This window comes from Ictalurus furcatus, chromosome 12, assembly GCF_023375685.1.
Source record: "Ictalurus furcatus strain D&B chromosome 12, Billie_1.0, whole genome shotgun sequence".
Classification (NCBI taxonomy): domain Eukaryota; kingdom Metazoa; phylum Chordata; class Actinopteri; order Siluriformes; family Ictaluridae; genus Ictalurus; species Ictalurus furcatus.
In genome coordinates this window covers 344,634-357,698 of record NC_071266.1, presented here as the reverse complement: position 1 = coordinate 357,698, position 13,065 = coordinate 344,634, and the positions used below count along the sequence as shown (strand labels likewise).

The window sequence follows — 13,065 nt, the reverse complement described above, 5'->3', positions numbered from 1 at the left end:
AGGGGGAGGAGACAAAAGAAACCCAAACCACTACTGTCATAGACACACAAATGGCACATAGAGCAAATAGAAATATATTGGAGAACGTAACACCTATATAAATGAGTCGTAGCAGCTAGAAACAGAAAGCCAATGCTAGTTTTCATGCTAGGATTAAGTGTTGTATGTGCTGTTATTTAACCTGGTGATGTCCTAATGAAATGCTTTATTTTTCACTGACTTGATAAACATTCTCAAAACTTAAGAAGTTACTATTTGAATGTTTGGTTAGATGTAGATTTTGATTAGAGATAGATATGAGTTATAAACTGTATTAAAACCTGTTACGCTCTTACTTTTTCATGAAGTAGAACTGAAAATTTAGCAATGTACATCTCCTCCATTTGACTTTTTGTTGTTGTAGTTGTTGTTATAAAGGTAATCGACTTTTTCTTTCTTTTTCTTTTTTTTAAGTACCACTTTGGTCTTTTATACTGCATGGGCAAAAACAAAACAGTCAACCAACAAATAAAGAAATAAATGAAAACATCTGGTAGAGAAAGGAGATGGGCTCAAGCCACCATTCCCTGAGTGTCACGTCGCGGCGAACTCGCGACTACAGTTCCCAGAGTGCAGCGCGAACTACAAACATGGCCGACGAGGACTACACTTCCCAGACACGCACACGCTCACATTTTCCGGAATTCTGATTGCGGACACCTGCACTCACTCACAAAAACAGCATTTAAGAGGAAGTTCGCGCAGTACTAGCTCGTGAAGTAAACGCTCAGAATTCTCATCTCTGACGCTTACCAAGCCTTTGTACTCGTTTTGGATTTACCTGGTTCTCGGATCTTGTACTTTGTTTCTCGACCACGATTACCTGCCTTGCCCAGTGTTGACTGTTCGCCCGAACACCTGACCTTCTTCTGTCTTCCGTATTTGCCTTCAGCCTGACCCTTGCCTTCCTGTTTCAGCACCACCCGTGCTTGCTTCCTAACAAGGTACCGTAACGTAACACTGAGCCAGATTACTACTATAGTTTCACAATCACTTCTAGATGTAGACAAATTTTCCACCATTCACTCAATATGGAAGCTGTCTTGGAATTGTCTCTAGGGCTGGGCTTGCATCATTGAGGGGGGGTTTGTATAATAAATAAAAAAATAAAAAAGTAGTTATACTATTTATGGTACGGATTATGGAAACACTTTTCAATCAAACTCTTCTGAACAGTTGTACAGGCAAAAGACCTGTAATGAATATATAATCATTTACTGCAATAACTAATTAGAAATGACGTGGTTTTTTAATGTTTTCGTTTTGTTTGCCCCGGTGCATTATGGGAGTTCCATTGCATCATATACGTGTCTGTTATAAATCCGTGTATCATTCATTCTTCATGATTTCTTAATATTTGCATTATGGAAACTGCATCCTATTCTTTCACCTTACTTAAAGTCATCAATGATGCATTTATAAAGGGAAGCACAACACAACTATCAACAACAATATAAAATAATTCACTTATTAGACCTAGAAATAAATCTGCATTACTAATAATTCATTATAACTATAATATAATGACATTATAAAAATACAGGCTGCATTTTTATGAATATCCCCCCAGAAACACTATTATCAGCAGACATGGCAACACTGTACTGGGGAAACCCATCTAAAACTTATAAACAAATATAAAAATCTGTATCGGCTTGGATGTGAGCAGAGCTTGGTGGTCCGTGTCAACAGACTCAGGCGTGAGCAGAACCTGGTTGTCTGTGTCAACAGACTCGATCGTGAGCAGAACTTGGTTACCCATGTCAGCAGACTCAGGCGTGAGCAGAACCTGGTTGTCCGTGTCAGCAGATTCGGGCATGAGGAGAATTTGGTCGTCCGTGTCATCGGTGTCAAACATAAGCAGAAACTGGTTGTCTGTATCAGCAGACACTGGTGTGATCAGAGCTTGATTGATTGTGACCACAACTTCAGGCATGAGCAGAACCTGGTTGTTACTGACTTCGACACCGACCTGGGACAGGAACTTGGAGTGAGCAGGGCCTGGATTGGCCATCTCTTTGACCTGGGTCAAGAATTTGGTATGAGCAGAGCTTGGGTTGGTTGTCTCTTCAACCTGGGACAGTAATGTGTCTTGGGAGGCCGTCTCTTCAACCTGGGACAGGAACTTGGCATGAGCAGAGCTTGGGTTGGCCGTCTACTCGACCTGGGACAGGAAATTGGCATTACATCGGAATTCTGGAGCTGAGACCCCCTCATGGGTCTCACGCTGAAACTCTGGGGCTGAGGTCACCATGTTGACCTCTGGCTGAAGCTCGGCGGGTGAGACCATCTCATGGGTCTCAGGTTCGAGCTCTGGTTGTGAGGTCACCACGTTAGCCTCTAGTGTTCCGAGTTCTAGAACTATCCTGATGGTATGATTGATGATTTCCCCCTTTATGACGCCGCGAGTTTTCAAACATTGTGATGTCTGAGCAGGCCTCTGTATTCATTTGAGCGGAGTTGTATTGAATCATTGGTGTATCTAACCTTTTCATTTTGTTTGTTTATGTAGTGTGTTTTAATAATGGACATTGTCACAAAGCAGCTGTACAGATATCTAGATATATTATTTCAATGTAAACTTACAAACAACATTTCCATGTCAAGAATCAAGGGTATGTTCTTTAAAAAATTATTATTATTATTATTATTAATAATAATAATAAATATAATGCTGCTGTTAAACAGTTCAGAAGCTCCATGTATTGGTTTTGATATGTCAAAACTAGACAACGGAGGCCAAGAGAGTGACCATCATGCCCAAGGCCTGGCCCGCCATATTCGCGGAGAGCGCGCGTGAACGACAACTCCGTCTAATATACACAAAGGCTCTTTTAAGAGCCACTTCATCGTCTCAGAAAACATATTTTTATTTCGTGGACTGTTTGGATATTTAGAACGTGGTACAGAGAGAAGGGGACATATATACATACATACACACATATATATGCTTTATATTTCTATCAACATGGCGGGGGGGGGGGGGTATAGAAATGTTTATTATTCGTTATTAATGAGTGAACTTTATTATGATAAATATAGGGTTAGGGTTAGGGTCACATCCTTATGTGAAAACTAGGCATGATGAGCTGTGTCTGGGTACACTAGCCCAAATCTTCCTTCTGTTCCAGGCGGCGTTGTGTTGTGCTGGATGGAGCTTGACTGCCCTCGTGTGTCCACCCTCGGGAACGGCAATTACCCCAGAAGCGGTATTCTGGGTAAGAAATCTGACATGATCTTACTATTAATCTCTGTCTTCGTTTTTAACCCGTTCATGATAATTATTGTTGCAATGTAATAATGTATGATACATTACCTTAATCTTTGAAATTTCAACTAACATTAGAAATACATTTCTATTCTCATCGCTGCTCCTATGTAACTTAATGCGTTCCGTAGGTGGCCTCATCTATTTCACTCGAGAATGTTGGTGCTCATGAACAAATCTGGCAGTTTCATTATGAATCCGCTACACTTGAATTTGAGATACTGAAAGTAAACAAAACTAACCAGCAGTGCTTTCTTGGGGTGGTGGTGAAGTTAGAGTTGAACTGGCAAGAAAGATATTAGAGAGAGGCTTTCTAGACTCCGCGGATGTTCAATTAGAACCTGCAACGAACTCACCTGATTCAAATAATCAGCTAATTAAGCGGCCTGTGCGGGCTGGGGGGTGGGGTGATAGAAATAAACTCGTAGCAGCACTGATGAAATACATGTACAGTACAAAAACAAACAAAAACACAAATAGATAATAAAAAAAACCTCAGGTATAAGTCTATAATGGGTGAGAGAAAGAGGGTAAAAAAGGAGAGAGACATGAATTTTCATAGCATCTACTACTTCTTACCCCACTCTTTGCTAACTACTACAAATATACACTTCTAAACACCGCCATTAAAAGCTTAATAACAGAATACTGAAATTTTTGGGAAATTGCCGTTCCCGAGTTTGGCCACACGAGGGCAGTCATGTTCCATCCAGCACAACACACCACGACGCGGCCTAAAACAGAAGGTAGGTTGTAGGTATTGTACTACTACTACTACTTCTAATAATGACCTCAATCGAAGTAATTAAATACGTAATGAAAGGTGTTGTCTATATAGCTGACCTCATTTTTCTACACAGTGAGTTAAAGGCACACAACTATCAGAATCCCAGTTCATAATTGTGTTTGATTGGTCAAGTAGAATAAAGTGTGCGAGGAATCCGACTCTTTTTGAGCTTATTGGACATTACACATTGCTGTAACTATCTCATTGGCACTACTTAATTGCTCATAGTTTATTTGACAAATGCAACTGCTGTGACATATTTTGCCAATCTTAAACTCAGCTGTCATTCTGGAGGCGCAGTTTTGGTCGATGCATGACATTTAGGTTCAAACACAGTGCATACATTGACTGTAACACAGATAGCGAAAATGGAAATGGGAAAAGAGAAAGCCAGTGATTAGACAGTGCGAAGGCGGACTTTGTTTTCCTACTTGTGTGTGATGTTTGGTATGTTAGTTTCTCTTGCACAACTGTCGAAGTGCATATGCTTTCCTTGTGAATGACACTTTTTAAGAATGAGAATCAGGGTTTGAGACAATGTAGCTAATTTCGACCTTCGAGAGTCCATTATATCGTGCATTTGCGAGAGCTGATAAAGCAAGGCCTGAGAATTGTGTTTGCATTCCTTTCTGTGGTGCTTGTAAGTTAGTGAAATACTTGTGTGGTAGAATGTGGACTGGCTTCAAAGTGAACACAGACATTGGTGCTGATCCGCTGAATGCTGGGCCTACTAATAAAGGCTTGCGCTGCTATGTGTGACCTGTAGTTGCAGTGGATGTAGGACTGTAGTATATACGGGCCTTGAGTCCAAGGACGTGCTCAAAAGGAACGTCTTGTGTTTGAAACAGTAATGTCAATGTTGTACAAACACAGACGGCCTTTTCTAACCTCCTTACGCGGATGAGTGTTTTGGCTGTATGCTTTACTGTGTATGTTTTACCCAAAGTTCCTTACTATAGTGTTGTACTACTACTGCTACTAATGGAACCAAAACATTAGTACTGATAATGCTAAAAATGTTTTGTATCTGTGTGTGTATTTAGAGAGAGAGAGAATGGGGAAGAAGTAAACGTTAGCAGGTGAAAAGCAGTGCCTAGTGTTTGTTTTCGAAAAAGAGAGCTACTGTGTGACCGTTGGCCTCAGGCCCGCCTCCTCGCCTGTTCTCAACTAGGTCCTGTCGAGTGTGGCTATATATAGGTGGGCGCTGCGCGAGGAATTTTATTGAGCTGCTTGACTTCGAGAGCAGCATCATGTCTGGCAGAGGCAAGGGCGGTAATTAATACTCTCTTTTTGCAAGTGGTATCCTCGTTAGTAATTTGAAACTAAAGACTTTAACGACAACAACATCAACAACAAAAACACCTTTAACGAGGTGATAATTATCGCCACCCGGTGTTCGGTATGTCACCCCGTGTGGCCTCCTCGCCGTCGGCGGGGAGGCACTGGGTCAGACTACGTTACAGTGGAGAAGGAGAAGCGCCAGACAGGTCTGAAGTCGGAGTAAACCTTTTAAGTAGTCAATGGATATCGACTACAGATGTATACTCTTTTATTGCAATGCCTAACAGAAAAGAGTATGAAATATGTTTTACCAAAGAACAGGCACTTCAAACATTTTCTCAAATTTTTAATAATAATACAGGAAGTGAATTCTGGAAAAACTGGGAGATGACTACATCAGCTCCCCAAGACATAAAGAGCATTGTAGTAAAGTTTTGGACTGGGAGAATCGCTGACTCGGATGTAGAACAATACCTCTTAAGGTTTGGTGAGATACTGAACCCTGTTGACAAGCCGCTGGACCAGTTCGGGATATGGTATGGAGTCAGGAGATATAAAATAAAACTTAAGAAAAACCCCGACGGAAGTATATTCCAGATACCAAATTCCATTTCCATGGGACCATACAATGGAACGATTACATATCCCGGCCAAACAAAACGATGTTTTATATGTAACGATTCCGACCATCAGGCAAAGGACTGTGAGAAAACAAAGTGCTGGAAATGCGGAAGCTTTGGCCACAAAGGAAAGAGTTGTAGAAATACACAAGTATGTAATTTATGTAATGAAACCGGGCATATATATTTTCAATGCCCAAATTCTTACAGCTATAAACTAAGAATGCCGAAAAATCAAAAAGACATTGACCAGAATGTAACACAAAGCGCACATAACACAGAAACCAAAACAAACGATAAAGCGAATAATAACTGGGAAGAAAATAAACTACACACAAGTGAGGACGACTCGACATCTGGGAGTGACTCAAGCAGCACCGATACCAGCGACAGCGAAGACGGCGAGGACTCTGAGAGCAGCGCCGAATCTCTGACCCCGGAAGGGAGACGGAAGACACCGGAAGTACCTGCTGGAAGCAGCGGAGCATCTCCGCCCAGTCTTTCGTCTGTGGAGAAACGGCAAGCATCGGAGTTTCCTGCGCTATCAGCTGTAGAAGTCGGCGAGACTCGGATCGGCTCAACCCCTGAAGGAGGTCTACAAGCCCCAGAGGGAAGCTTGTAGACCTACGTGCTCAGAGGGAGAGACCGGAGCGACCCAGATCATTTCTACACCTGCAGGAAGTCTACAGGGCCGAGAGGAGTCATCGCATCCAGCTGGTGAAAGTGGAACAACCCAGACAATCGCCGACAACACAGGTGACACTGCGGACACTCCCACGCTGGCGAAAGGTAAAAACACTTTAGACTATCCATATAAACGCCAAAGGCGAAAGAGGAATTCTCCTGGAAATGTTGACAATGCAAAAAAGGTTAAGGAATGATGTATATTGCCTACTTTTCTTCCCTTTTTTTTTTTTTGACACAATGTCTTTGATTTTAACTTCAATTCCTATATTACTTAAAAAGAAATGTGATATATGTCTGCAGGAATTGAGGTTAAATGATGTGGATAATGTTGAGAAAATGTGGACTAATGGACATACAATAATATCTATCGGAGAAGATCCTTATCTTAATTTTTATGGTTTTTTCAAATTTAACTGTTGCCACATGTAATGTTAGAGGGATTCAGGCAAAAATTAATCAAGTGAAAAAGTTAAATATATTGAGTGGAGAACATGTTGATATTTTATGTATACAAGAGACCAGATTAAGCAGTTTTGCAGACGTACAGAACGCCCAAAGTTTATGGATCAAAGGTCCTTCAATCTTTTCAATAGGTGAAAGTAAAGCTGATGGTATTGCGACCTTATTTTATAACAATAAATTTAAAATAATTAAGAGCCGTGAAATAATTCCTGGTCGATTAATGTTTATAGATGTGTTTTATTGCACAAAAAAAATTTGAGTAATAAATGTATACACAGCACAGGATACTGTTGGTAAAATCCGGCTTTTTAAAAAGCTTAAAATGCTCCTGTGTGTCGGTTTCTATACCATTGTATGCGGTGATTTTAATACAATCACAGATGATAATGATAAAATTTCTTCCAAAATATGTAAAATTAGGAGAGAAGGTGGTGTCCTTAGATCTATAATGAATGAACAGCATTTCACCGACATATTTAGGACATTATATCCAGAGAAAGTGGACTTCACAAGGTTTGATAAAACATGTAAAACTAGAATTGACAGGATATATATTAATAATAATTTTGAGGCAAAATTTTATACAACAAAACTCTTGGTTGAGTCGGACCACTTGACAGTTATATGTGGCATTAGATTTAAAAATGAAGAAAGAAGAAACTATTGGAAATTAAACACACAAATTTTGAAAAGTCCTTTATTGATTATAGAATTAAAAGAAGAAATTAATAGGATTGAAACTTTAGATATCTTCACTACCAATTATTGTGATTTGTGGGAGGTTTTTAAGATCCAGAATAAAAAAATTCTTAAATACAAATGTCTATGTTTTAATAAAGAAAAAAATGAGAAGTACAATACAATTCTGACACAATATATAAGCCTAAAACTGAAAAATACAACAGATGAAAGTGAAGAAAACAACTTAAACGATTTGAAAAAAGAGATAGAAACTTTTAATAATGAGTTTTTACTGAACATTCAAGTCCGAGCAGGAATAATTTCCGATGAACTTCTAAATCAAACAAAAGCAATTTCACTATTTAATAAAAGGAAAGAAAGCCAATATATCGAAGCCATTAAAACAGATAATGGATAAAAATCCTAAAGACGTCAGAGATGCTGTTCGGATCCTTTGTTCAAACATGTATAACTCAATTGAAATAGATAATAAACTTTTAAAAACCTTTTTGAATGTAAAAAATAGTGTCGACCCATCTTCCAAGAGCTTAGGTGAGGAAATAAAAGAGGCCGAGGTTGTTGATGCCATTAAACAATTAAATTTAAAAAAGTCTCCAGGGAAAGATGGTCTGCCGTCTGATTTTTATCATCATAGATTTGGCTAAATTATTAACACAAGCCTTCAGTGATGGGATCGCTAGAGGTTACATGCATGACTCGTTCTATGAAGGCATTTTATCTTTGTTGTATAAAAAGGGTGAAATGTGTGATATCAACGACTGGAGACATCTCACCCTAATGAATGTCGATTATAAGATTTTTGCAAAGATCATTATGAACAGGATGAGTGACTATTTGGACGTAATAATAGCTAAACAACAAACATGTGCAATAAAGGAAAGATTTATGTGGGACAACTTGAACACCTTAAGAGAACTAGTTTTTGATAAAAATGGTGACAGTTTTTACATTGTGGCTTTGGACCAAAGAAAAGCATTTGACTATATCTCAAGAGACTATTTGTGGGAGATTTTAAAACTGTATCAATTCCCTGAAAATTTCATAAACATGATTAAACGCCTTTATGTTAAATTGATGGTTGAAGTAAATGTTAGCGGTTCTTTGACTGAACCATTTGAAGTTATGCGGGGTGTAAAGCAAGGGTGCCCTCTGAGTGCAGCCCTATATATTTTATCAATAAACCCACTTGTACAAAAAATCCAAGATGATCATAGACTTAAGGGCCTTCAAATAGGAAAGAACAGAGTCGTGATCTCTGCTTATGCTGATGACATAACTTTATTTGTGAAATCTAAACAAGAACTAGACATTATCTTTGAATATTTTAGCGAGTATGAGCAAGTCTCTGGAGCCTCCCTAAATAAAGCTAAAACGGGAATGTGTCTGGATTGGAAATGAAAAAAACAAATTTCCCATAGATGTCCCAGAAGTTCAGCAATTAAAGGTTTTAGGTATATATATAGATAATAATGGTTGTGTCGACCATAACTGGTCAAAAAAAAGAAGAAATAATACAAGATGAAATTGATAAATGGAAATCGTGTAATCTAAGTTATAAAACTAGAATAAATATTATAAAAACTTTTCTGTTATCAAAAATACTTTTTTTATCATGTATCTTACCTCCGACAGATGTATGGATAAAAAGACTTCATAAAATATGCTGTAATTTCATATGGGATACAACTCGTGAGGTTACAAAACGTGAGCTCCTTTTTAAGAGAAGGGAACTGGGAGGCCTTGGGGCTGTCGATATATCCCTAAAAACTAAAATAGCAGTGTGCAAAATCATCGCGAGTGGTATTGCCAGGCAAACCGAATGGATAGGGAACATCTCCAACTGGAAATCTACAAAAGGACCATCGAGAAAAGGAATTCCGTATTATAAGCTGATGTTTTCCGACTTCACTAACAAATTTAAAGATCTAAACATCGCTTGGGTGGAAGACTCGAGCAAAGAAATATATCTTTTAATTGTTGATTGAGTTTATAGTAACCCTGTGGCTTTCAGAAATTTGGAGGAACACCAAAACAAAGAATGTCTCCAAAATTTACAGAATAAAATCCTATCTGAACATCTGAGAGATACAACTTGGTTAGTCGCTGTAAGAAGGCTCCCAGTAAGAGCGGTTGTAAAATGGAGCTGTTTCGTAAAAACCAGTAAATGCCCGATGCCTAACTGTAATGAAGAGGAAACACTCGAACATTTCCTGTTAGAGTGTTATCGCTCTAAAGAAACATGGGATAAAATAAAAATCATTGGTCTTAATATAGAAATAAATACGAACTCAATTTTCTATGGCATTTTTAAAGAAAATTGTAGCAAAACGCAGCATGACTTCATTTGGTTCATAATATGTTTGACTAAATCTAAACTCTGGAAAACAAGAGCCAGAATGACTATAAATCAAACGTTTATATCCAGTGATGTTCTCAGAGACATTCAAAAAGAACTAAGAAGACTAAAAAGCAGCACATCTTGGTTTAAAGACTCTTCAGTGTGGGACTCTGTTTGCGTGTAATTGTACCTTGACTATGTAAAGTTTTTTTTTTTCTCTCTTTCTGAATATGACTTTTTGTAAGATTGTAAATTTTGCATAAATTCAATAAAATTCATTAAAAAAAAAAAAGCAAGGGCGGTAAGGGACTCGGCAAAGGAGGCGCTAAGCGTCACCGCAAGGTACTTCACGATAACATCCAGGGGACCACTAAACCGGCTATTCGCCGTCTGGCTCGCCGTGGCAGTGTAAAGCGTATTTCTGGTCTGATCTATGTAGAGACTCGTGGTGTACTGAAGGTGTTCTTGGAGAATGTGATCCGCGACGCCATCACCTACACCGAGCATGCCAAGAGAAAGACCGTGACCGCCATGGATGTGGTGTACGCCCTGAAACGCCAGGGACGCACCCTGTACGGCTTCGGCGGTTAAACGCTCTAACGCCGAAAGACGCGAACACAACGGCTCTTTTAAGAGCCACCCACATGTCTAGAAAAGGAGCTGTTCCATGTGAAAAAAGGCTTTTTCTTTCGTGAAGCATAAGGCATCAAACGCTGTACAGAAGTAGCATAAGCGGTAGATCTATCTGTATTTTTTGTAATAAACTATATGCACAGTATTAAATATTATAACCTGTTTGTTTAAAACGAGTTAGAAGATGGTTTTAGTAGAAACTTATGTATTTCTCGCTCTCCTACACACACACATTTTTATATATATATATATATATATATATAAAGATTTTTTTTTCAAGCTAATTGTTTTTTCATAGTGCACGTTGTCCTGAAAGTACAACGGCGGGTAGGGAAACAAAGCGTAGTGGAGGGGGAGGAGGGAGGAGCAGTAGGAGGTGCCATGCAGGAGGAGGCGTCGAATTTTGGCCAACCAAAGAAAGGTGTCTTGTCTGGGCGTCATTAGCATGTGGGTCTGTAAATACAGCGCGCGCGAGGCGGGCGCTAGTCATTCCCTGTTCGTGTACTCGAGTAGCACCATCATGCCCGATCCAGCCAAGGCCGCGCCCAAGAAGGGATCAAAGAAAGCCGTGACCAAGACGGCCGGTAAAGGAGGCAAGAAGCGCAGAAAGTCCAGGAAGGAGAGTTATGCCATCTACGTGTACAAGGTCCTGAAGCAGGTGCATCCTGACACCGGCATCTCATCTAAGGCCATGGGCATTATGAACTCCTTCGTGAATGATATTTTTGAGCGCATCGCCGGTGAGTCTTCTCGTCTAGCTCACTACAACAAGCGCTCCACCATCACCTCCAGGGAGATCCAGACCGCCGTGCGCCTGTTGCTTCCCGGCGAGCTGGCCAAGCACGCCGTGTCCGAGGGCACAAAGGCCGTCACCAAGTACACCAGCTCCAAATAAAGCGCGTTACCCCCGTCTTCGTCAACCCAACGGCTCTTTTAAGAGCCACCCACTTTTCATAAAAAGCGCAATCTCCTCTTTTTCGCTTTCTCGCTCGCTGTGTGTGTGTGTGTGTGTGTGTGTGTGTGAGTGAGTGAGTGAATGATTGAGTGAGAGGGGGATTTCTGAAGCGCTGCACTCCCGCGGATGTTCAGGCTGTTGGGTAATTATAGCAGTCTGCTAAATGCGGAGATGAGTAAATTTTAAACAGGCTTGTAGCACGGTTTCTCGGGGTTGTATAATCTGGGCAATGCAAAATGGGGCTTTAGCAGCACAAAGTTATTCGTATTAAGATTGTAGCAACAGGAAGTAACTGAAAATGGTATTCTAGTAGCACATAATCATTCTAAATCAGGGGTGCCCAATCTTTTTCCTAGGAAGGGCCAAAAATCAAACTTGCTTGAGGGCTGTGGGCCAAATGTAAATGTTGCATTATACCAAACTGTATTATATTAAAATTAAAGTTGCCATGGTTCACCTCATTTATCATTTCATAATATTTACAAATAAATAAATAGAAAACATTAGTCTGTATCTGCTTAACTAATGCAGTTTTATTTTCAGAGTTTTATATTTCAATGAAACTTATAGTATAATGAAAACATAGAAACAATCCCATTTATAATACATGTTCAATGCCTAATACAACTATTCAAGCTATAAGTAATACAGCCACATGCCTGCAATATCAGTGACCTCTAATGAGACACATGAAGCTGGTCCTTATTTTTCCAAAGTTTTTCCAAATTGGGATGCAGCTGACTTACTGTCAAAGTCAGGATATTATGTAGGTGAGAGTCAGTTAGTTTGCATCTCCGTTTACACTTGTTCAAGTTCATCAGACTGAAAGTCTGTTCACAGTGGTAGGTACTGCCAAACAGAGACAGCATCACTTGTGCCTGTTTGCACATCTTTGGGTACCTGGTTGCTGGGACACATTTGTAGAAGTCTGTCAAGGGCATGGACCTGAACTTGTGTTTGAGTTCTGAATCAGTAGTTTGGGCATCTCTGTTCTAACTGTTGTAATAGCACGTAGTCATTCGAACTAATGTTCAAGAAGCGCATAATCATTCTAAATGCTGTCATTCGAACTAATGTGACATTAGCACAAAGTCATTCAAAAGAATGCTCTAGCAGCATGGAATACAACACACACACACAAGGCTATAGCGGAGCCTATAGTCACGCGCGCTGTGCTTTACACGGCCCCCAACGTGCTCTGCTTCAAATACTACACACACCACTCGACAGCTGCAAAGCTGCAAACTCGGGAATGGTAATTTTCTGGAAGCGAAAAGATTTCTGGGCAAGAAC

The 13,065-nt window shown here is 39.8% G+C and overlaps 1 protein-coding gene across 1 annotated transcript; it reads left to right on the top strand.

The window, feature by feature from the left end:
• The first annotated feature begins 11,134 nt into the window (after nucleotides 1–11,134).
• Nucleotides 11,135–12,669, top strand: LOC128615362 (histone H2B-like). Its single transcript, XM_053637374.1, has one exon. It carries the CDS (start codon nucleotides 11,263–11,265, stop codon nucleotides 11,710–11,712), a length of 450 nt encoding a protein of 149 aa, XP_053493349.1. The 5' UTR covers nucleotides 11,135–11,262; the 3' UTR covers nucleotides 11,713–12,669.
• Nucleotides 12,670–13,065: the final 396 nt, after the last annotated feature.

Excerpts from the sequence above, each read along its gene's own strand:
- LOC128615362 (XM_053637374.1), top strand. The coding sequence starts at position 11,263 with ATGTGGGTCTGTAAATACAGCGCGCGCGAGGCGGGCGCTAGTCATTCC.